Consider the following 26,079-nt stretch of genomic DNA (forward strand, 5'->3'; position numbering starts at 1 on the left):
CATCCAATCCAGCAGATGTCGCCTTCGCTTCACTTTTCTTTCATAACACGTGATGGAAAAACTAGACTTGAAAAACGTGCTTCTCTCATTTATATTCTGTTTTACAGTTATTTGATTTGTCAGTACTACTATAATCAGATTCATTTTAAATTACATGGAATATTGATAATAATAATCAACAAAATGTAAAAAAATTAATACTGCACTTAAAGGGGACATTTCACAAAACTTTTTAAAATGATAAACAAATATTTGGTGTCCCAAGAGTATGTGTGTGACGTATAAGCTCAAAATGCCATATAGATAATTTATTATTGCATATTAAATTTGACAATTTGTAGGTGTGAACAAACATTTGCCATTTTGGGTGTGTCCTTTAAAATGCAAATGAGCTGATCTCTGTACTAAATGGCAGTGATGTGGGTGGTTAGTGCAGATTAATGGGCGGTATTATACCCTTCTGACATCACAAGGGGAGCCAAATTTCAATTAGCTATTTTTCACATGTTTGCAGAGAATGGTTTATTAAAACTAAGTTACCGGGTTGATTTTTTCACATTTTCTAGGTTGACAGAAGCACTGGAGACCCAATTATAGAATTTAAACATGGAAAGTCGGATTTTCATGATATGTCCCCTTCAATATAATATTATTATAAGTGTTTGGGGCAAAAGTAGAGTATACAATTAAAATGCTTTCATTATATACTGCTTATCCAAAGATTTCTGTCTTCAAAATACAGGAAAATATTCAAATTATGTGTGTATTATTTTCTAGCACTTATGTGATATCTGAAGGCCGATACACACTTAAAACAAACAGTAACCAATACCAGCCAACACAAACATTATCATTTTTGAGGGGGCCAACCTTGTACTTTTTTATTGTCGACGGTCACATCAACACTATACAATACTAATACTTGTGCAGTACATATTCAGGACATGTTTAATAATGTATACACATATACAAGTTTGTTTATAAAATTCCCAGTGTATGAATCGTGGCTATTTTAAACACCAAAAGGCCAAAGGACATTAATATTCAACAGATAGCTACACCAACCAGCTTTTATTGGGATTGTTGAACAAAGCTGATCATAAGACAGAAATTTAACAGAAATGCTTTATTGTTTATTTAATTTTTTATAAAACACTGCAAATAAGGTAATTATACTCTTCATGTGTTAATAAATGTACAAAATACAATTCATGGAGAAATTCTAGCGTTAAATACTACACAGCCACTGTACATGCACCTCTCCATTCAAGTTTCCATTCATACTATCTCAGCCAGCTCAATACAGTTATCTCTAAAGTGGAAGTTATATTGCAACATAACCATTTATACTGTCAAGTACCATCCTGTTATTTCTCTAGTGTCACTTACAGGGTACCAGGAAAGCTAACAACAGAGCTACACGTGAAATTAAAAGCACAATTTTAATAAATATGTACAAAAAATATGAACATGTTAAGGCGTGTCAACTAACATGACTTAGGCATGTTAGGTCTTCAGATGAAGGAATCGTAGAAAATGTCCACAGTATTTGGTTTCACGATAAAACATTTTTTAGTTTATTTCCTGAAAAAGATAAAACAGTGATATATCAAGACATGTTTCATAAAAAAATATATTTTTAAAATAATTTTACACATGCAACTGCTGCGTTGGACTCACCTAAACCCTTCAGGAATTTGTTGACTCCACTTTGCTCTGTGTCTGGCAGCTCTTCCAGATACTGTTCAACTCTCTGCTCAAACAGACCTGTTTGAGATAAACAATCAGAAATAAACAACTCATCCTGTCAAAAGCATTGTTTCTGGTGACCAGAAGGTGGCAGTAAAGATCTGACTTCAAACAGAAGAGATGCCCCCCATCAAAAAGACATACACAAACAGTTTATGATTATGCTGGGTGTGGGTTTCAGATTACAGTCATAATGGCCTCAGCCTAATAGGATATCATGGTTAGGGGGAAGCTGTTCAGGAAGTCGCTTCTCATTTTTAGTTAACAGGTCAAGCACAATTTACCTTTGGCCCTGCATTTCCTCATCTCTTTATCCTGGATAAATCCAGCAAACATCTGGGATTCCATGAAAACACCCAGAAATCGTCGGATGCTCTTAGAAGCCACAGACTTGCGGAAGGCTGCGCGTTGAAAGATGCGTTCGCCTCTGTCGCCCTGGGTGAGAAACAAGGAATAGTGTCCAATGGTCTCCAGGAAGAAACGAATGAAGGCCTCTGATACCACACTGTTTAGATTAGTGGTGGACTCTGTGAAGAGAGAGAAAAATGATATCGGTTCATTGTAAATCAAGCTAAACTGTGACCATTTATTTTTCCATTAAGAATAAAGAGAAAAATATAAAACACTTCATAATACAGATCTACACAGCATAAGGTTTGATTTAGTTTATTTTCATGGTGGTTAATTTTTTTTATGTAAATAGGAAATGAAATACAGAGAAGTCAGATGTTGTGAAACACATAATAGTAAATCCCATTGTTCTTTTTAAGTTTACAAACGTTTACATGCATACATGTAGTTTTCTACTGATGAAGATACAACACCCTTTTCAGTACGATCAAAATTTAAATCTGATCAACCTCAATTGTATTGATTAAGGTGTTTACATGAAGGTTTTTCAATTCGATTAAGCCATCAATACGATTACAAACAGATTATTTGGTTGCATGTAAACGTACATCATAGTATATTCTCAATCGAAGGCAAAAATACGTTGTGCACATGAAAAGAAAAATTGTGCTTAAGTTCACGTATGTCTTATATTTACTTCTTATTTACGCCTGATATGATTCTCATCACAGAAACATGCAATTACAAGGCAATGGCAACAGGCATTATTAGGGTAATGGGGTCACGCGCTATACATTTTGCAGAGTTCATGTGTACTTTTATAACATTACATCAAGCAATAAAATAGCGTTGTGCCTTTAAAAATGTGTTTTCTTTGCCTATATCTGAAAACTTCTTAAGAACAACTTCCTCCAACTTTGACTTTGTACATTCATCCAGAGATAAAGTGTGAACTTGACGAGAGAAGCTGTACGCTTTTTGGCTGAGTTCAGATTTGGGCTACTTTTAATCTGTTTTGACAAGTTGATTTTTTCCTGTGGATTTCATTGATTAGTTATTGGTATTTGTGCTGTGAATAGTCATCGCTTTTATGCTAGTTTTGAATGTCCATTGGGATGGTTTTAATACAAAAATCTGGCAACGCTGGATGTGCGCCTGCGCAGACACTTGGATTGGTTTATAAAGAATGTACATGTAAACAAACATATTAATCAGATTGCAATGTTTAGGGTGCATGTAAACTGTATTTATGTAACCCGCAATTGGATTAAATTCAGTCGGACTGACAGTTTTGTGTATGTAAACATAGCCAATGTTACAAAGGGAGCCTTTTTACTCATACACTCACCTAAAGGATTATTAGGAACACCATACTAATACTGTGTTTGACTCCCTTTCGCCTTCAGAACTGCCTTAATTCAACATGGCATTGATTCAACAAGGTGCTGAAAGCATTCTTTAGAAATGTTGCCCATATTGATAGGATAGCATCTTGCAGTTGATGGAGATTTGTGGGCAAGGAGCTCTCGTTCCACCACATCCCAAAGATGCTCTATTGGGTTGAGATCTGGTGACTGTGGGGGCCATTTTAGTACAGTGAACTTATTGTCATGTTCAAGAAACCAATTTGAAATGATTTGAGCTTTGTGACATGGTGCATTATCCTGCTGGAAGTAGCCATCAGAGGATGGGTACATGGTGGTCATAAAGGGATGGATATGGTCAGAAACAATGCCCAGGTAGGCCGTGGCATTTAAACGATGCCCGATTGGCACTAAGGGGCCTAAAGTGTGCCAAGAAAACATCCCCCACACCAAATTCTGACTCTACCATCTGAATGTCTCAACAGAAATCGAGACTCATCAGACCAGGCAACATTTTTCCAGTCTTCAACTGTCCAATTTTGGTGAGCTCGTGAAAATTGTAGCCTCTTTTTTCTATTTGTAGTGGAGATGAGTGGTACCTGGTGGGGTCTTCTGCTGTTGCATCCCATCCGCCTCAAGGTTGTGCGTGTTGTGGCTTCACAAATGCTTTGCTGCATACCTCAGTTGTAACGAGTGGTTATTTCAGTCAAGTTGCTCTTGTATCAGCTTGAATCAGTCAGCGCATTCTCCTCTAACCTCTAGCATCAACAAGGCATTTTTCGCCCACAGGACTGCCGCATACTGGATGTTTTTCCCTTTTCACACCATTCTTTGTAAACCCTAGAAATGGTTGTGCGTGAAAATCCCAGTAACTGAGCAGATTGTGAAATACTCAGACCGGCCTGTCTGGCACCAACAACCATGCCACGCTCAAAATTGCTTAAATCACCTTTCTTTCCCATTCCGACATTCAGTTTGGAGTTCAGGAGATTGTCTTGACTAGTACCAGACCTCTAAATGCATTGAAGCAACTGCCATGTGATTGGTTTAGATAATTGCATTAATGAGAAATTGAACAGGTGTTCCTAATAATCCTTTAGGTGAGTGTATACAAGCATTCACATCATGGTAATGATACAACATTTGGCATAACTTTAATTTCACTTTACCTTCATCTGATTCGCTGTCTGAGTCTTGATTGATGATGTCATTCCTCTGTTCCAGTGCTTGTTCCAGCGCAGCCTGAAGTTTGCGTGGCAACAGAGAGGCTTCGTCATCCATCTGTGTACACAGTTTTGAGATTAATGTGTGACTTTTTATTTTTTGTTTCGCCATTTTTGTTGTAACTCAACATTCTGTGGTTGTTCTCAGATCGTAGCGACCACACGCATGCAGCTGCGAAGTGTAGACATCGCAGCTGGCACTGTGGCCATGGGATAGTTTATCGGTTTTGTGTGGAGAGATGTGTTTATGGACAAACCTGTCTGATGAAGCGATCCGCTCCTAAATCCACCATCAAAGCCTGAAACATAAATAGAAATATTATATTTCCACTTTCCCTTACTGAGCATTTTAAACATTGAGTAGCATCATTCAGTGTTTAATCACTCTGTATTCAGTTGTTGTGGGAGCCGTGCACATCATAACATGTCCAGAATTTGATTCACAACAGATGGAGGCTGACAACCCATTAAACCCAATGTTAAAAATGTCAAGCATCATAACTTGGTGTGCCTCCAGATGTTTTTACCGCAGAGGGTCACCCTTTATGACCAGTACAAAAATCTCAAGAGCAATTTGGAAAAAGTGCCGGTGACTCCTGCAAAATGTACAAACTGCCAAAGACTAATGATGAACCGAGCTGGCAGTGTCCTGTGGGCAGCACTTTACCAAAATAAAGAAGAAAGAAAGAAAATAGTCTGAATGGGAACGCTGAGCTAGTTGCTGACACCGCATTATGGATCCATAAAAGTTGGCTTATTAATACACTTCTCACATATACTAAGCAATTTGGGAAAACATTGTGAGAAAACAGAATAGTGTTCAGAATAGAATAACATTTTCTTTTTTAAAGACAAAATCTGTTTGCGATACAGTATATGCATGTATTTGCGCAAAGGCTGTGTGTATTTTCTGACACAGTACTATATATACACACAGTTTTAGCACAGATCCAGGGGCGATGAAACTGAGTTCCCTTCCCAGATCTGATGACAGTTAATCAGATATTCCAGTCTCATTAAAGCTGGTACACAGCCAAGCACACATGTACACACTTGACAAAGTGTCCTATTACAACAAACATGATAGGTGACAACAGCCCAGCTGGGAGTTGCAATGTTTGTGACAACATGTGGGAGAGATTTGCAAGCATAGCTGATGTCCATACCTCCTCCACAGGCAGTTCCTTGAGTTTGGGGAGCGAGCTGGACAGAATACCCACTAGGAACGGAGTAGGACAGCAGACGATGTCCACCATGGAGGTGGGTAGCACAGGGATGAAGGTGTGCTGCCAGGAGAACGGGTAGAGCAAAGCCACCACTGCGTGAACACAGCTAGAAAGAGTACTGCAAAGAGAAAGAAAGAAAGAACAGAGTCAATCATCACTTTCACACCGTATAACACACACCTGTTTAAAGGGGACATTTCACAAGACTTTTTTAAGATCAAATAAATCTTAGTGCCGTGGTTGGACAGTGCAGACCAAGGGGCGGCACCATCTCCCTCCGACACCACAAGGGGAGCCAAACTTCAATGACCTATTTTTTTACATGCTTGCAGAGAATGGTTTACTAAAACTAAGTTACTGGGCTGATCTTCCTAACATTCTCTAGGTTGATAGAAGCACTGGGGACCGAATTGTAGCACTTAAACATGGAAAAAGTCAGATCTTCATGATATGTCCCCATTTAAAAGACTTAGCTCTGGAAAAGTATACTGAGCCCAGGATTTCCAGTTTATTCTGGCTTTACTGAGGGGACAAAGGAATAGGAGTGCAAAGTAAGTAAAATAGCCACAGAAGTGATATTTAAATGATATCTTCTGGTATGTCAGTGGCATTCAGAGCATCGGATACATTGAATCCTGTGCAGATAATGATAGCTTGGACTGTGAAGGACACAATATGAAGAATGAACGTACTAGGATCACTGATATGATTATTTTCATTTCTGAATGGGAGTGTTATGAAACTAATGCTCTCTAGATCCCACACAATATGTTTGGTTTAGTTGGTGAGGTGTGTAATGTCTGAGCCACCAAACAAAAATGCTAAATGAATCAAGTCTTTCTATTGGTTAAGCCTCAGGTGCATAAACACACTGACAGGAACTGAACAATTACTAATAGCCTTAAAACAAAACTGACCAATCCTACCATTTTCAGACAAACTTTTGCTGTTTTCTGTAAGTTGAATCAGAAATTTAAAATACATTTGTGACCTTCTATTTAGTACATGGTGCTCTGTTTCTGAAATGCTTGATTTTGATTGGACAGTCGCAACATTCTAAGGTTAGTTATTCCAAGATAACAACTAACTAAAGCATAACAGCCTAATCCAGCTACTGTGAGTAATCTTGACAAGTACAGTTTAACATTTGCAAATAAATTCAATATAAATAATTATGCAAATTGTTAACATAAATGAGATTTGATTTATTCATTATTTAAACCAAATGCATGTTCAGCTTTGAATTAGCTTGAATGCGTGTTTTGTCTTATAATCACTATGAAACTTTTTTTTCTCGCAAAAGGTTTGCTTTTCTCACATATAAGCTAAAAACATATATTAAATCAATATTTTGTGTCCGTATATATGGCAAGTAGCCATGTAATAAGCAGGATTATGCACTGCCAGTCAGTTGTGATAGGGTCCTGATCACCCTGTCGGGATCCCAACCAGCTGGCTGAACATTATCCCTTACTTAACACCAAGTATTTCCTTAATCTGTATATTATGAACATTCCCTTAGGCTGGCCTCACACGTGAAGATTTTAAGACAGATTTGCACCCTCTGCGTTTGAAAGGAGGGCGTGGACCGATTAGTGCTTTACCACAGCATTTTTTGGTCAAAAAAAAAAACTGAGGTGTGTGGTGTCATTGCAATTATTTTGTACAGGTATGGCAATGGTACTTTTATAATAAGTGCTTTTACAATGTTTCTCAAGTCACGTTTGATCTCACGTTTCTGTGAGATCTTACGTCACTTTGAAATCGTTACTACGTCATCAGGAGTGTGGTCTCATTATCTGGTCGAATTGTGTGTGTGGGTTCCGAGAATTATGTTATTATGGATTTAAAATTGGTTAAGATTTGAAAATCGTTCAGTGTTTCCCTAATTGTCCTCACATTGCCAAAAAATTTCCTATAATGACATTCCGACACAAAAGGTTAAAAATGTTCCCACAATAAAATCATCATGTCAGGTTTTTGTATTGCTTGTATTCAAACCACTTCAGGCAAATGATGATGTAATGAGGAGCTGCCACATGTGTTTTCATTTATTCCATGGGGCTTGTGAATGCTTTTTCTGATCAAATGTCTTAAAGGGGACATATCATGAAAATCTGACTTTTTCCATGTTTCATTGCTATAATTGTGTCCCAGTGCTTTTATCAACCTAGAAAATGTGAAAAATAACAACTCAGTAACTTAGTTTTGGTAAACCATTCTCTGCAAGCATGTGAAAAAACAGGTAATTAAAATTTGGCTCCCCTTGTGATGTCAGAAGAGGATGATACCGCCCCTTGATCTGCACTATCCAAGCCATTTAGTGCGGGGATCAGCTCATTTGCATGTTAAAGGACACCCAAAACGGTACATTTTTGCTCACACCTACAAAGTGGCAATTTTAACATGCTATAATAAATTATCTGTGGGTTATTTTAAGCTTAAACTTCACAGACGCACTCTTGGGACACCAAAGATTTATTTGACATATAAAAAAAATCTTGTGAAATGTCCCCTTTAAAATAACCACCAGAGCAATGTCTGTGGTAACCGTGGTATAAGCGGAATAATTGACTCGCGTTATACCACATTACCAACATGGGTAGGAATTATTTTCAAATAATTCAACAGCCCAACGTCAAAAATTCCTTACTTAAACGACACATTTGCAGAGGATGTTTTTCTGAGCCTTGAATTACTCTGTGATGTTACAAGAGCCATGAGATTTAACAACTATTGCTCAGCACACAAACAGCACACTGTCCTTCTCACGGTCCCCAGTTTGTTAATAGTGGCTGACCCTCCTTTCTCTCTCTCTTTCATCTCCATCTGTCCTGTCTACCACACAGGCCCACATACTGTATACAGAGACAGAGAAAATAAGCCGTCAGAATTGCACTGACTCCAGGCACGAATTACAGAGGCTCAGCATTGAAACCAATGAAAAAGTTTGGTATGCCAACAGTAAACTAAAGATAAATGTAGCTCTTATAGATGGTTTCAACAGTAACAACATAAAGAAATGGCTTTCATGGAACAAACGTAACTTCAGGTAAACTCCCCAAAGAATCAATAAAAAAGTAAAAGTCTTTTTAGAGTAGTTTCTAAAATAAACAACAAGTAGATTACCTTAGTTTATGTATCATACCTAAAGTGTATCAAAAAGTACACTGAGCTAACTTTACTGGGTAAAATGTGTACTATATAATGTATGCAATGTTAACTACAGTATAGATCGGTTGCCAAAACCTCTCTTCACATAGTGGTGATCCATGATCGCCGTCTCCCCTCGTTGTTAGGAAAACAAAACATTTGTTATTTTCGTCGAGGTATTTGTTCCTAAGTTTAGCCACTAGCCAGGCATTAAACAAACAGAGACCGCGCAATTGCCTTCTTTTATTGTAATTACTAATATACTACCGTATTTTCCGGACTATAAATCCCTCCGGAGTATAAGTCACATCAGTCAAAAATGCGTTTTGAAGAGGAAAACACATATATAAAGTTGCACTGGACTATACGTCGCGTTTATTTAGAAAATAATTTTACAAAATCCAAGCCGAAGAACAGACATTTAATCTGGAAAGGCAAGATATTCAACTAAACAATAGCATAGCAGCAGGCTGAATAGATGTCTGTACATGTTAAAGTAACATATTTACACAATAATAAACAATAGCATATAGAACATACCTGAGAGGCTGAATAGGCTAAATTAACACGATAAGCCAAATCAAGTTCAAAAAGGTCCCGAAGTCATTCCACATCACTGAATCCATTGAATTACATAAATAAAGGAGCAGCACAGAGCGGACAATCGCGGCTGTAGACGGTAATGTTTCTCTTGGTTCATATGAAATAATTTTGACATATAAGTCGTACCTGACTTTAACTTCCAGTACCCGGCAAACTATGAAAAAACTGTGACTTATAGTCAGAAAATACGTAATTTCATCTATTTTAACAGAATGAAATAGCTCCAGCTCTTGTGCCAGGTCTCAAAACCATTTGCTGAGCAAATTTGATTTGGAAATTCTTATAAAATCTTGTTTTTGTGCACATTTAGCAAATGCAATTAGCAGAATTAGCCGCTTGCATTTGTAATCAAATCAAAATATTACATTTCATTGCCAGCAGTTAAAAGACTCCAGGAGATGTCTGCGTTTCTATGTGTCTGAGTCTGCATCATGCATCCTGACATGTTCACACTGGATGAGAGAAAAATAGATTTAAAAACCTAGCCATAGGCGAAACAGGCAGATTCTGATAGCTGATACCTGGAATGTCAGCATAACTAAGGCCTCAGAGGCATGAACTCCTGGGAAAAGGAGAACATTTTATATTAGACCAGTCCAAACACTCCTCTACACTTGCTGAATCCTCTAAAAACCAAACAACATTACACTGCTGCTAGCTACTGCGACTCACTCCACTGGGTCAGACAGAACTAGTATGAAGCTATTTTGTATAAAGGGGTCTTAAAGGATAAGTCCATTTTCTTTAAAAAAATCCAGATAATTTACTCACCACCATGTCATCCAAAATGTTGATGTCGTTCTTTGTTCAGTTGAGGACAAATTATGTTTTTTGAGGAAAACATTCCAGGATTTTTCTCATTTTAATGGACTTTAATGGAACCCAACACTTAACACTTAACAGTTTTTTTCAACAGAGTTTCAAAGGACTTTAAATGATCTCAAACGAGGCATAAGGGTCTTATCTAGCGAAACCATTGTCATTTTTGGCAAGAAAAATAAAAAATATGCACTTTTAAACCACAACTTCTTTTCTATCTCCGGTCCCGTGAAGCGCCAGCGCGACCTCACGTAATTGCATAGTGACGTAGAAAGGTCACATGGTACATATATGAAACGCACATTTGTGGACCATTTTAAACAATAACACAAAGACATTATTTAGTATCATTCTACATACAACAACGTCGGAGGGTTCCTCTTCTTCCACACTTGTAAACACTGGGTCGTAATTTCAATACGTCATCCATGACCTCTTGGCGTGATGACGTTGCGCTGGGGCATCACATGACCGGAGATAGACGAGAAGTTGTGGTTTAAAAGTGCTTTTTTTGTCAAAAATGACAATCGTTTCGCTATAAGACCCTTATGCCTCGTTTGGGATCGTTTAGAGTCTTTTAAAACTCTGATTTAAAAAAACTGTTAAGTGTTGAGTTAAGTGTTAAGTGTTGAGGTCCATTAAAGTCCATTAAAATGAGAAAAATCCTGGAATGTTTTCCTCAAACAACATAATTCCTTCACGACTGAACAAAGAAAGACACCAACATTTTGAATGACATGGTGGTGAGTAAATTATCTGGATTTTTCTTTTAAGAAAATTGAATATTCCTTTAATGATAACGGTTCAGTAATAGCATGTTCAGTGACGTTTTCGTGACCATTTAAGGGACCAAATGAAAGATTTGATTGTGTGGATTGTTTAAAGGTTTCACAATTGCACAACACACAAATGCTCACAAAAAATATTTTTTACGTTTTACACATTTTTTTCAACAATAGAAACAAGATCCTAAATCCTACTGATTCTACAAAAAAACAAAAAAGCAATGGTAGATGTAGCTCTATAAAATGCTGGTTCATACTAAATGACAATGACTATTATGTTTCCCAATAGTCCAAACCCCACAGCCAACTTTGGGATATTTTAAATGTTTATTGGAGTTTGTGCGAGGCACCCTGAAAAAAATGATTCAAAAGAATCGAAAGATTTGGTTCTTTAAGATAACTCATGGTTTGAAAAGAATAATTTACAACAGAAGCAGCTCAAGGGTGAAAATACAGGAGTCTGCTCGGAGCCAAAAGACATATGGTCTGATTTAACTTTACAAACTGAATTGAATACATTCTCATGTGCAGTGTTGCGTCAATAACAATGAGAATGTTCAAAGAGACTTGTTCAAAGTAAGTTAGTTATCTTCTGCATGTTTTTCCACACACTGCACATGGCAAAGTTTACGCTAAAGTAGTTTGTTCCCACTATTATGCTATAAAATCACAACTAACAAGCTTGAAATATGAAAGAGAAGAATTTGAATAAGACATAAAACATTTGCCCAGTGAATACAGAGTATATTTAGTGCATTATGCCAGATTCACTTAAACAAAAAGTTGTTGTCAGTTCAGTTTTTTGAACTTCCTGTTTCTTATCTATTCTTCTATTCTCCTCCTGCTTTTCTGAGCTTTGTGTCAACAACAGACATCAGCAGCTACACCTACATTTGCACACGCATTGTATCCAAGACAAGGGAAGCATTTTAGACATGACCAAAATAGATCAAAACCAGGTAATACCTTCCTTTCACTGAATGACTAGTATAACTGTAATGTAATCATACAGGAATTTATCTAGCAGCAATCAAAAAGCAAAGTGCTTAAAAGCAATTTATTAATGCAACTAAACTGATTGGGTGATGAATGTATTTAATCAATAATCAAAGCTAAATTCCTCCGGGAAGTCGAGCAGCAGCTTGATTGACTATCAGATGTGTTCCCTGTGCAATTACACAACTAATAAAAAAGTTTGCTGCTCACAAATACAAGAAAGTCTCATGGAACAACAAACGGGATATCTAAAGCTTCACTAAAGTTTGGAAAGGGTTAAATAACAAGAGCATGTGAAATCTCAAGGAAAGCATTTCCTAACATGGAGTGAGTTTTATTTCTGTCAGATCCTAAGCAGCAGATATACATTACAAGCCACAGAGGCATACATCATACACAATGTTGGCAAAGATGTTTGGAATTAGACTGCAGGGGTCGTTCCCAAAACAGCTACAGTATGTAGGCGAAAGGAGAGTTTGTTACCTCATTCTAATGCTACCGATTATCTACCTTACGTTGCTGGGCAACATCTAGGCCTGGATCAAATCCTGCCAATCCACCTATCCTGTTTTTAACAGGGCCAAACCCATGGAATGTCAATACTCTGTTTTACTGCATATTATGCTGTAACTAGAGCCCGACCGATTTATCGTTTTGCCGATTTTATCGGCCGATATGAGCATGTCGCAGATATATCTGTATCGGCGTATAAGCCGCAGATATGAAGCCGATATGAACGTTCCTTACAGAACACATAAAATGCTTTTGAAAGATGTAAGTACTTGTTTGTCCAGCAGAGTGCGCCCTATTGGTTGCTAATGGCGACTCAGGTCACTCACTGTAGTGACATCAGCCAATCCCCCACCCCTTTCACTTCAGTCAGTCTCTCAGTTCAGGTGGCGGGCGCGGCAGTCACGCGGTTTCTTCAATACATTTTACACCTGGTATTAAGACGCGCTTTGGTCGATTGGATTATAAGCGGACGAGAGAGACACATTCCTGTTTACATTTGGTGGTTTTAATCAGTCTTTTTTGTTCACTTGCGAGTTGTTTCAAACGCAAGCGGAAGAAATGACGCGAGGTGGAGAAAGGACGCGCTTAAACTGACGCGCAGTCTGTGGGAGTACAGCTGCTTGTGCTGTTACACGCTCATTTCAAAGCAATTGATTAAATAAGCTCGCGCAACTTTACACCCTTTCTTAAATAAAAGAGGCGGAGAGCAGACGCTTTAGTTTTATAAAAGTTTAAAGTCCCGGCAGAACACTGTGGGTTCGTGTTATAAAAAAGTTGTGCAGTACATTAAACATTAGCCTACATCAGTATGTTGTCAGTAATTCAAGCATTGTCGTCTTAACGGTAAGTTTTTAATTAATTTGTGAAGTCTATAACTTACTCTAAAGCTAAGCCCAATATAACAATGACTTTATAAGTTTCCATTTTTTAAAATAAGCCCAATATAACATTATTCTCGTTAAAACTGACAATGGTTTAAGTTATATGTATTTTGTTTTGTTTGTGTTTTAAAGTTATTTATAATAAGTCAAATTTACTGTTTTGTGCACTTATATCAGAATCATTTTGGATAATAAAGTTTATTGTTAACTTGTAAAACACACCTGCCTATATTACATATCTTTGTCACATCATTTTAAGTGTTTGATCACCACATTTGTGGTGTGATCATTGCAAAAAAGTATTTATATATAGTATATTCTGTTAATGTATATAGTGTATTCTATGTACAGTACTGTAGTAGTATAATATACTGTAGTATATGTGTACTGTACTATAATATGCACATAATGAATATCGGCCGATATATCGTTATCGGTCTTTTTTTACTCTCTAATATCTGTATCGGCATCGGCCCCAAAAAATGCATATCGGTCGGGCTCTAGCTGTAACTAGAGCTTTATCTATTATGATAATGGGTGTGAGTTCAATACTGCAAGTCTATTCAAAACCACTGGCAAGAACAGGCTTTGAAAAGGGTACTTTAAGTAACAAAAGAAAACGTACTACTTTTGTTCAGCTGATTCAAAGAAAAAAACTTTGCATTGCTATTCTAAATCAAATATTCTTGAAAAAAATAAGAAATTAACCTGTGGCCTACAAATTGTGAACAGTGTTGGGGGTAACGCATTACAAGTAATGCGCATTACGTAATAGTATTACTTTTCTGAAGAAACAAGTAAAGTAACGCATTACTTTATTAATGTACACATTAATATTTTTAAAAAAAGTAATGTTACTTTTCAGTTTAATTAATTCAATTTAAAAATAAAATAATGTACTGAATTAAACTGAACATAGTGGGAATGAGCGGAAACAGTTTAAGTCAGACACGGAGCTGGCAGGACAGATCTTGACATTTTTGCGATCATAAAAAACACCTGCAAGGCCTGAAAGAGATCAAGCCTCGGCCAAGTAAGAAAAAATAACGCAAAAGTAACTTAAAAAAGTAACATAAGCATTACTTTCCATGAAAAGTAACTAAGTAACGCAATTAGTTACTTTTTTGGGAAGTAACTTAATATTGTAATGCATTACTTTTAAAAGTAACTTTCCCCAACACTGATTGTGAACAACTAGATGATAAAAGAAAGATTTAAAACATAAAGGAGGGACAATAATACACTTGCAGAAAATGATGTACCCCAGCTGTCATTGGGTCTGTGTGTACGCTTTAAAAAAGTACAGCTTTGCACCAAAAGAGTTCATATTAGTACCTCAGAGGTATATACTGGTATCCAAAGTATACATACGTGTACCGAATGGTAGTATAGGGTGGAGAGAGTGGTATGGGATCGGAAAAGGACGCAGAAAGTGCGTCCATATGTCAGAGCACTACCCACTACCCCATCGGCTCCAATAGGGGTACATATTTTGACTTTTTCTAACAATCCAGAAACAAATGATTCACAATATCCTTTAAAGGGGCCATGGCACAAGACTTTTTTAAGATGTCAAATAAATCTTTGGTGTCCCCAGAGCACATATGTGAAGTTTTAGCTCAAAATACTATATAGACAATTTATTATAGCATGTTAAAATTGCCACTTTGTAGGTGTGTGCAAAAATGTGCCGTTTTGGGTGTGTCCTTTTAACATGCAAATGAGCTGATGAAATTCAAACACTGATCACAATGATGGTGGTTTGTTGCAATTAAAACTCAATTGTGCTTTTCTCTGCACTAAATGGCAGTGCGGTGGTTGGATAGTGCAGATTAAGGGGTGGTATTATTATAAAAAGAGCTCTTTATGACATCATAAGGAGAGCCAAATTTAAACGACCTATTTTTTCATGTGCTTGTAGAGAATGGTTTACCAAAACTAAGTTACTGGGTTGATCTTTTTCACATTTTCTAGGTTGATAGAAGCACTGGGGACCCAATCATACCACTTAAAACATGGAAAAAGTCAGATTTTCATGCCATGGCCCCTTTAATAGCACCGAATCAGTCAGCACTCTAGGTACTAATAACAGAGCTGTGCTAAAAAAGGTGACTATTGAACTTTTGATTATTATAGATACTGCAAATATCTGTGACACAGTGACAACAAAGTCACCAATTAGAGAAGAATACACGCACAGTCACTCACACAGGAAGCACATTCCTTCTCTTCACAGTAACTGCCCACCCTACATACCCCGCTGCTGTTTGTTTAAACTGCCTGATGATTTGTGGAGATTAGGCTTTCACAAATAACCTACTCCCTAATGACCCCCAATGCCCGGCCACAAGCTTCCGTGAGCAAGCATGAAGGTCCGGAGGGGGGCGCGAAACCCTATCTCGTCTGCTCCAAAACAACATCCAGTGGATCTACTGTAATGAAGCACTGTCTTTGGCCTGACCCACTTCTGAATTTAGATCAGCAGGGACTCCTGGGAGTTTAGCCCAGTGTTGGGAGGGTGTGGTCAAAACATGCCTCCCCTGATTAATTTAGCAGCGGAGCAGTCGTCGGGTCACAGTTGACCAAAACCACAATGGAAGGCTGCTATTAAACAGATGCGCCGGTCGGGCACTTACAAACTAAACTGAACTGGGTTCGAAAAATGCCTATTTGCTGCCTCGCTAAGCTAAGATAGTTGGCTGAAACATTTAGACCAATAATATGAACGGTATTCCATTCAGAATCCCGATGGCCGCTTTCCTATACTTTGATGACCGCTAAGCTTCAGTTTAACTTTTGTCAAAAAAGAGAGTAAGTCTAAAAACCAAACACTACAACAACAAAAACACCATTACTAGGACAAAGATATGACCCAACAAGATAAAAATCTTTTTTATTTGGAGCAGATGTTATTCTATGGGCTCGGAATGAGCAGATGGAAAAATGGAAGTGACATTGCAGATCAGTGAAGGAAAAGGTTATTGAGAACATCTGCTGTAAGCCCACACTCAGACTGCTGTTGTCACAGTGGTCAGCGTGTCTCAGAAACACAGCTCAGTTTGGGAGGACTGCTTGACCATGTTTGGTCTGAAAAAGCAGAAAGTTTCTCATGGGAATGAATAGTGCGTTATACGAGATTAAATGCCGCTTGCGCTTCACGGTTCAAATTCATCTGCTCAAAAGTACAAGGGGGATGCCAGGGAAACATTCAGACACGCTGACTGACGACTGGATAAACAAGCAAACACACGAGGTGTCTTACCTGAGCTTGTCGGCCACGAAGATGACCCTGCGTTCCAGCAAGAGCGAGGCAAAAACACGTACCACCTGTCGTACGCTTAGACAGGAGAACAGGCTTTCAAAGTCCACATGCTCTAGTCTGGAGTCTGTGGGTCTTCTTAATTCAATCACCTGAGGAAAATACAACACTCTGTATTAAACTAATGGGCAATAATAATGTGGTGAAAATAGGATAGGTGTTGAAGACATGATTGTTCACACATTTGTCTTTTGTAACACTTTATTTCCGAGTGATACAGAAAAAAATGTAGCCCTACTACGATATTAAATGGGACATATCATGAAAATCTGACGCAATGCGCGACGCAAGTGTCTTTTGCTTGTTTCCACCCTGCGCAATTATAATTTTCACGTTTAACGCCGCGTTGTTTAAATAGCAAATGCATTTGCGCTCACTTTTGTGTCCATGGGCGTTCTGGTCTGAAAACGAGGTGTGTTAAGGCGCATTGTTGGCGCGTTGCTATTTTGAGGCAACTAAAATAGACTACGCAATTGACCAACAAAAACCTGGTCTAAAGTCTAAAGTCAATGGCGCAAATATGTTTTTTTGTTATTTAAAGAGCGCATTAGTAATATGCGCCTAAACGGGACGACAACGCGGGTTTGCTTAAAGAAATAGTCTACTCATTTTCAATATTAAACTATGTTATTACCTTAACTAAGAATTGTTGATACATCCCGCTATCATCTGTGTGCGTGCACGTAAGCACTGGAGCGCGCTGCGACACTTCGATAGCATTTAGCTTAGCCCCATTCATTCAATGGTACCATTTAGAGATAAAGTTAGAAGTGACCAAACACATCAACGTTTTTCCTATTTAAGACGAGTAGTTATACGAGCAAGTTTGGTGGTACAAAATAAAACGTAGCACTTTCCTAAGCGGATTTAAAAGAGGAACTATATTTTATGGCGGAATAGCACTTTTGGGAGTACTTTGGGAAGTAAATAAATGCTTTGCTTTAAACAAATGCATCTGTTTTTAAATGTTTTTTTTTAAATGCTACCTCACGGATTTATGGTATATGATGACACTGTACCTGTGGATATGGTGAGATGAGAAACATTTTTAAGTAATGCTTAAAAAACTGACGCTTATTTTTTGATGATATTGGATAGCCATACATTTAAAGCAATTAAAAGCCTGCTTTTTTACTTCCATGACTAAAAGAAAACGGGTTTTAAAGGTTTTAATGAAAAAAAATAATTTCAATACAAGTGAAAAACAACACAATTATTTAACATTAATCTTAAACTGGGGATCTTCTACCTCCGTTTAGTTTTTCAGTTTACAAAGTCCGTCACCTAAATAGGGATTAGACATAGCGCCAGCGCAACTGGCTTTTAAAGGGGATGAGAGCTGAGACTCTCATTGGTTTATTGCATGTTACGCCCAAAATACTCCCATTACAATAGGACCAACCCCTTTCGACACAAACCATTTTTCCAGTCGTTAAATTAGCAAAAGTGCATTCGGACACGCCCATTTAGACGTTGCGCTGTGTGCTTTAGACAATGCGCTTAGATCGTTAAAATAGGGCCCCAAGAATTTGGTTCAGATTGGGGTTTTTTGTTTTAGGAATTCAGGAAAACTGTTAGGAACACCCACCTGCAATCCGAACGACCAAAACGCATCTTAGTACCAGGTGTACACAGCCCTTAGAATGCTCTCACAGCCTAATGCTGTAATATTATTGGTTAATATTTTCTGGCTTATTCATGTCAAATAAAAAGTAACCTGAAGGTAGATTTTATGTTGTCTGTAGGAATTGATGACAGATGAATAAATCTAATTTACAGCTGATAACAGAGCAGTGTATTTATACAGTATGAAGGAAGAATCTAACCTCATTTCCTGCTCCAGGCAGGAAGGTTTTAACTTTTATGGTCTTGCCTGGTGCTGGGAAAGGAGATTCCATCACACTCCTCATAAAAGGGTACACCAAAGCAGCTGACACCCCTCTCCTCCTCTCCACTTCATCCAGGATCTGCAAGGAAATGAATGATGAATGAACCATGGCACTGCTACTGGCTGCTATATCATTCAGGTAGAGATCAATATAACACGCTCTGTTTTGTTTCATATATGCGCCTGGAAGTCGGTGGAATTTCGACCTGTCACTACCAAGACATGGTTTTCGTCTACTGCATGAAGTTTACAAGATTTGGCAGAAGTGTTGAAAACATGCTCTTAATGTAGATTTCCATAAAATATTATGATAGTTATGGTTACATACTTTATCCTCACTTTCACACGAGCGGAAGGTGGAAAAGGAGGAAGTAAGCGCAGATGTTTAACAGGGCAGACAGAGAGAGGGATTAAAGTGAGTTTATACTAAGGCGGATGTTCCTCAATGCCAACACAAGCCATGCTCCAGCTGTGGCCATGTCTGACAGCCAAAGAGACAGTGTGGCTGCGTGGTGGAGGTGTGTGTGTATGAGCAAGCCTGAGCTCACCTTGGAAAACAGGTTGAAACAGCCCAGCCGGCTGATGACACAATACACTTCAGGAAGGCGAGGCCCTTTCCCACTTGGCTGCAGGTGCGGAGAAAGATTACACAAGCAATTAAATCACACGCATGACATTGCTGGGGGGTACATAACAAAACATTAACACATCCTACAGAGTTCTACAAGATTCACTGTATGGTACTGAATCTATGAGATGTGAAACTGAGAAAACACCAGATTTTAAAATTTTCTGAAAATATGGCGGTTTCCAGCCATGAACTGTGTTGTGGATGCTTTCCAGGGGATTTGTGGGTTGTAGCTGGGATGTTCTGAGGGATTAGTTTGAATATTTGATTATTGATGGTTGCCTTAGCACCAATACAAATGGAGACAGAAACAGAGAGAACATAGAACTATATTAACCAGTTGTTACTCGCAAAAATTGTAGCTTGAAAATGTAAAAACCGAACAACAGCTTCATGCGGTTTAAATGGATGGAAGGGTTTTTTAGGGCCCTATCATACACCTGGCGCAATTGCGCGACGCAAGTGTCTTTTGCTAGTTTCAACCCGGCACAATAATCATTTTCACGTTTAGCGCCTGTGTTTAAATAGCAAATGCATTTGCGCCCAATTTTGCGCCCATGGGCGTTCTGGTCTGAAAATGAGGTGTGTTCAGGCGCATTGTTGGCGCGTTGCTATTTTAAAGCAACTAAAATAGACTACGCCATTGACCAACTAAAACCTGGTCTAAAGTCTAAAGTCAATGGCGCAATATGTTTTTTGTTATTTAATGAGCACGTTAGAAATATGCGCCTATAAACGGGACGACAACGCGGGTTTGCTTATCACACACATGGATGCGCAGCAGCAGCACAAAAAAGCTTTTAAATATGAATAATTAAAGCATTCAAATGTAAAAGATTATTATTGAGCATCTTTGACATAAATGAGGACCGATGATGAGACGTTAGAAAGCGTAAAGAGCTGCTTCACCTGTAGCCTGGTAAGTAAATGCTTTCCTTTAAACAAATGCATCGGTTTTTAAATGTTTTTTAAATGCTACCCCATGGATTCATTGTATATGATGTATAAAAAAAAATTGCTGAAAAAAACTGCTTTTAAAGGTTTTAATCCTAAAATAAGAATAATTTCAATACAAAAAAAAATCTGCTTTCTAAATAGGGATTAGACATGCCGCCAGGCGCAACTTGCTTTTAAAGGGGATCAGAGCTGAGACTCTCATTGGTTTATTGCACGTTACGCCCAAAACACACCTATTACTCATTACGAAAATAGGAACAACCCTTTTAGGATGTGCGCTTGGCGCATAAACCATTTTTCCCGTCCTTGAATTAGCAAAAGTGGGTTTGGACACGCCCGTTTAGACTGTGCGCTTTAGACAATGCGCTTAGATCGTTAAAATAGGGCCCTTAAAATGGGGGGGTGAAATAATTTAACGAATCACCTCTTTTAAACTTGTCGACCGATGCTTAATTTTATAAACGATTGTATATTGAAGAAATCTCCTTAGACATATCCTAATGTTAAACATACACAATAGCACATGGTGTCGATCTAAAAATAAACCGTTTTAAAACGAATCCAGAATGTCCAGTGTAAACACAGCACAGGTGCAGCTCCACAAAATAAATGAGTTGTCACACACAATCCACTAAACAATCGACAGGCCGGCCAGGTTTAGTGTCTCTGAAAACATACAGACATAAAGAATCCCCATTCCTCTTGTCCATATTAGGTATGCAATTCTCCTCTGCTGACTTTTTACAAATGGGTGATTAATTCAAGCATGTTGAGCGGGATTCAAATCCTCAGGAATTCTGCCCTCATGCCAGCCCCTGGACTTCCTCGCTGCATGGTGGAACACAGTCAACATTACTCTAAACTGGGCCATTCAGACACTTAAAAAGACGCAGGCTGAGAAAGAATTTAAACCCATCAACAATGAATCAAACAGAAAACTAAACAACACAGGCGAATATGAAAAGCAAGTTCTGAATATGCATAATTACACAATTCTCTTCTATAGCGTTGAACAAATGTATGAAATGCTTTAAGAGTCTTTTAGTAACATGCATTTCAATGCAAAACATGCAATACATCTAACAAAAAGAAAGCTGCAAATTCTTAATTGCGCAATCACAAATAAAAGACTTCGGCCCTTCTTGCACGAAACATACACTTCATCACCGCAATCCAAAACGAAATTCACCGCAAAGCGATCAAGGCTTACGCTTCAATGACACACTTTTGATGGTTCGCGTTTCCACTCTTCTCCTGAGAAACTCTCATTAAACCGGAGGGGAAATGTTTACGAGAAACTGCTTCTCTTTGAGCGAAACAAAAAAACCAAACATTTACTCTAGTGGCTGACCAATCACCATTAAAACTCCATATGCTCATCAGTGTGACGCAATGTACAGTACAGTACACATATGATTACACCAACAAAAACATTAGAAGCAAATCATAGTGTTCTTATTATGAGAACCGAACGAGACTTACCAGGAGTCGCCTGCAATACCCAAAGCGTCTGCTGCCATCTTCTCCGGTGAGCATGAAAGAGAAGGTCTCGCTGCAGCAAATCAAAGACAGACACCATTAGTTCTCAAACCACCATGTAGATCAGGTGATAAGCAGATAAAGTGTTAAAAACTATTGCTTTTGATGACTTTGCCCTTAGGAGTAACAACTCGTGACAACATTTTGACTTTGAAGACTTTGTGATCCGGCTTTATGCACAAAAATAAAAAGCTTGCAGAAATTAATGAACGTTTATCAGTTTACAGTTTATATTTGTGTTAGTAGTATATACTTATAGTAGTACAGATGATGGATTATGAGATTGTGTTTCCCAAATGATCCAAATCAAACAATGTGGGTGTAATGGTGAACATACCGGTTCAACGAACCACTTTTCAACACATTTTCTTCCACCAAGGAGGGGAAAAGCATAAACACATGCTGTGTTTGTGCTTTTAAACCAGTCTGGCCTTAAATGTTAAAAATCATGATACTGATAATGCAGGCAGACAAGGAAACCGCTCTACCTGTTAAATTCAGAAACCGGGCTCCAGTCTTTGGCATCTGGAAAGCAGAACTGTGGGATAGCTTTGAGTCTCTGCTCAGCCTCCCTCATCTGCTTGGTGAGTCTCTCTAACTGTGAGGGTCAGATGAGAAGAACCAGTAAGTAACTACTATATATGCACATCTTTCCTTTTAGGTCTTCATTACTATGTGAATTATGTACAAAATACCCCCCACATGAGGTCAATCCCTCGCCCTGTGTCACCAACTGTTCCATTTTAGCACTAGAGTCTGCCCCTCAGTTTGGGAGCGTGCCAACATATTTCAGCCTCTCAAGGGGACATAATCACTGAAGCAGATCTAAGCTAATTAAAGTAGTATCTTTCTAACTAAACATGATCGCTATGGCAACCGTTTCCTGCTTACGCCACTTACTGTCAATATGTCTAAACAATAACAGCTCTAAGTGCATCTAAATCTGTTTGGGTCAAAACACGACACTGGTCCAAAATCACATGACCTGATTTCTGTTGAAAAATAAATAATACTGTGTAAACGTAAAAATAAATCTGAGCCCTTATTGCATCAGAAGAGAAACTTATGAAATATCTTCCCGTAGTTATGATGGTAACTGCACCACCACTATGAAAACAAACGAATTTTCATCTGGAAAAAGCTTGAAATGTAGGCGTTTGTCTATGTTCCCAACACACCATAAACTTCATGGTCCTTTTCTTCTCATTTAAAGGCGAGGTGAATGATCTATGAAAGCCAATTGAAATCACCTAAACAAACACGCCCCTACCCCAATAGAATCTGGACCTTTTTTTGATAGACCCGCCCCACACATACGCAAAACCCAGGCAACGATGTTGGTTAATAGACACACCGCTTACTGCTGGTTGGCTACAAGTGTGCTTTGGTAGTCGGCCCGTTTCCCTTTTCCAAAGTGTTTTTCAAAAATCATGCACCCCGCCTTTAACAATGATGTTAGAAAAGTTGTGAATGTGGATGATTTATATGAAAAAAATGTACTTCTAGAGAGTACTTGTGTTCAATCTACCGATTAAAGCAACACTAAAGAGTTTTTGCTCTTTGCTCCCCCTACAGGTTGGAAGTGGAATTGTCCATTACCACTGTCGTACATAATTTAGCCTATTGCAGCAAAGCTGGCTCTGATTGGATTGTAGGTCTGCCGTAAAGCAAGTTTTTGTAGTTTTCACTCGAACTACAGGACTGCGGCCCGACAGTTGGAAACTTCTTTAGTGCGGTTTTGGCCGATAGAGGGCTGCAAAGCGAATGTGAAAGTGCTGTTCACCCTGTTTCGAGTGGATGAACGACTGAAACTTTTTTGGAAACCTTATTTTAAGGTAAAAAAACTCTTTAGTGTTGCTTTAATTGTCTATGTTACCAACAAGGCTTAGACTAGTTTTGTGGGGGGGGTTACCTCACTTTTTGGTGATTTACAGGTTTTTTTTTACACAAAATCATCCTACATAATGTAAAGAACATTCTGTAAAATTATAACCTTTAATATATATCTTTATTATTGAATGGGTAAGTCCAGGTTAAATATTCAAAGCAATGTAAAATCAAACATTGATACTCCAAATCTTTAGATCATGAAACATTAGGATGGATCTGAAGCCACTTAATATAGAAGTAGGGATGTAACGATTCAATCACGATTCAATCGCGGTCCTCATTAAAAATGCCTGTCTGAAATCGATTCTGAATCGCAAGGCTGCGATTCTTCGTTTCATGCACAGCTTGTGCCTGTATTACGCCATTTGGAAGTCCTTATCAATCTAAAATCATTATGAGTCGGAGTCGTTTATAAAGTGAAATTAAAAAAGTAAAACTAGTTAAAAAAAATCATTCAAAATAATCTTTATTATAATGAAAATACCTGAAAAAATATGAAGAACAGCGTATAAATATTCATGTGCAGACATTTCCTGGAATAGCGTTTGTAATGCTACTTCTTGTGTGGCACAAAAGGAGTTTCTGCACGGGAGCGCCCTCTGGCGTTCGGATGTGCCGGGATTTCACCGTAATTCATTCAAATTCATTCATTGAGAAAACGCGCATTTGCACGATGAATCGTTACACCCCTATATAGAAGACACTCGAAAAACAGGATTATTAAAAGTCACACATTAAGTTGTAATCTTTGTGTTTGAAAGCACTGACCTTATAGAAGGCCGAATGATAAAGTGTGTCATCAGACATCAGATGAAACCTTAAATGTGAATTAAACTGTATTTTCCCTGATTTCATTCAAGATATTCACCTTTGGAAACTGGTAGGTGACTTCTGGAGTATAAGAGTTTTTGGTGGGCTTCTTCTTCAAAGAGACCACCACAAAGTACTCAAAGAGCTCCCTTTCCTGCCACTCGATCAACTGCAGCTCCAGCGTCCTGTAACTGGGTGCACGGCACAGCATTGACTGCAGCTTCAGTAGCCTTTGAGTGTGGGCTGCGTTAGAAATACAATATATTTTAGACAATACACGGCAGGAGACTTAATGATCTGTTCGGTAGCTCACAAGCACAATGATACAGCATTGTGCAAGCACAAGGTCAAGGGTTCGGTTCTCAGGCAATGCATATACTCAAATGTATACTCTGAGTAAATAAATTAGGAGCTCAGAAAAAGCCGCTAAACGCCACCTCTGTCAAAAATGAGATGTATTATGTGTTTATCAATTATCTTTAAATCCACTTAATCCCAGCCTCACGCCATTCAGAAATACCACTTTGTTGGCAGAATCCACTAAGCGCCACGTTGACTTTGCGCACTTGTCCAATAAGTCAGTGGTTCTCAAACTGGGGGGGGGGGGGGTAGTTTAGGACATTTTATAAAATACATTAATTTATCGTAAATTCTGTGTAATTAAACCTCTGAAAAATAAAGCTACTAACCAACAGTAATACGTTTTATAATTGAATATGTTTTGTTTAATTAAATTTATAAGGTTTAGAATTTTTTATGTCATACATTTTCTATGGGGGGCCCGTGAAGATATGGACCGTACACAAGGGGGGCCACGTGCCGAAAAAGTTTGAGAACCACTGCTTCAGTTTCTTCAATTTTACATTCTGAATTTCACCATTTGCAGTGTTTCTAGTTGCATCTTTAGTGATTTTGCAACTGTTTACTATCTTTTGTCCAAATAAGTGGAGGTTTTGTCAGAAAAGCTTACATGCACTTAGAGGTTTTTGCAGCGAAAGACAGACAAATATGTTAAATAACAATGAAATGACTAAAGTGACATGTGTGAAAATAATGCAATTCAATTACTGACTAATAACATTTTACTGCCATTAAAGCAACGCTATGTCGTTTTTTTACCTTTAAAAAATGTCTCTAAAATTATTTCAGTGATAGAACAACTTTTAACTGGACAAATTGTACTGTTGCTGCAACCCGAGCAGCCTCCTAGCTGCTACAAGCACACTCTGAAAGTGGCGGTGGAAGGTAGGAAACACAGCTCCGCCCCTCCCCCTGCCTGCAGAAGAGTGTCTGATACCAGGCACTGTTGCGCTTTTCAACCACATGGGGGAGCTGTAAGTCATTTTTACATGGAAACTACATAGTGTTGCTTTAAAGTGAAATCA

General features: G+C 38.2%; 1 protein-coding gene across 1 annotated transcript in view; it reads right to left on the reverse strand.

Moving 5' to 3' along the window:
* Positions 1–1,111: 1,111 nt before the first annotated feature.
* The window catches only part of dennd2b (DENN domain containing 2B), a 68,454-nt gene continuing 43,486 nt past the window's right edge, over positions 1,112–26,079 (reverse strand). Inside the window, exons 9-20 of the mRNA XM_055201878.2 lie at positions 24,753–24,937; positions 22,483–22,592; positions 21,938–22,007; positions 19,419–19,496; positions 18,809–18,949; positions 16,926–17,074; positions 5,854–6,031; positions 4,945–4,986; positions 4,634–4,745; positions 2,034–2,276; positions 1,681–1,767; positions 1,112–1,584 (exon numbers count right to left, since the gene is read on the reverse strand). Of these exons, the coding sequence (XP_055057853.2) occupies positions 1,556–1,584; positions 1,681–1,767; positions 2,034–2,276; positions 4,634–4,745; positions 4,945–4,986; positions 5,854–6,031; positions 16,926–17,074; positions 18,809–18,949; positions 19,419–19,496; positions 21,938–22,007; positions 22,483–22,592; positions 24,753–24,937 (1,424 nt within the window). The 3' untranslated portion in view covers positions 1,112–1,555. The remainder of the gene's footprint in view (positions 1,585–1,680; positions 1,768–2,033; positions 2,277–4,633; positions 4,746–4,944; positions 4,987–5,853; positions 6,032–16,925; positions 17,075–18,808; positions 18,950–19,418; positions 19,497–21,937; positions 22,008–22,482; positions 22,593–24,752; positions 24,938–26,079) is intronic.

Source organism: Misgurnus anguillicaudatus, chromosome 21, assembly GCF_027580225.2.
Source record: "Misgurnus anguillicaudatus chromosome 21, ASM2758022v2, whole genome shotgun sequence".
Classification (NCBI taxonomy): Eukaryota; Metazoa; Chordata; class Actinopteri; order Cypriniformes; family Cobitidae; genus Misgurnus; species Misgurnus anguillicaudatus.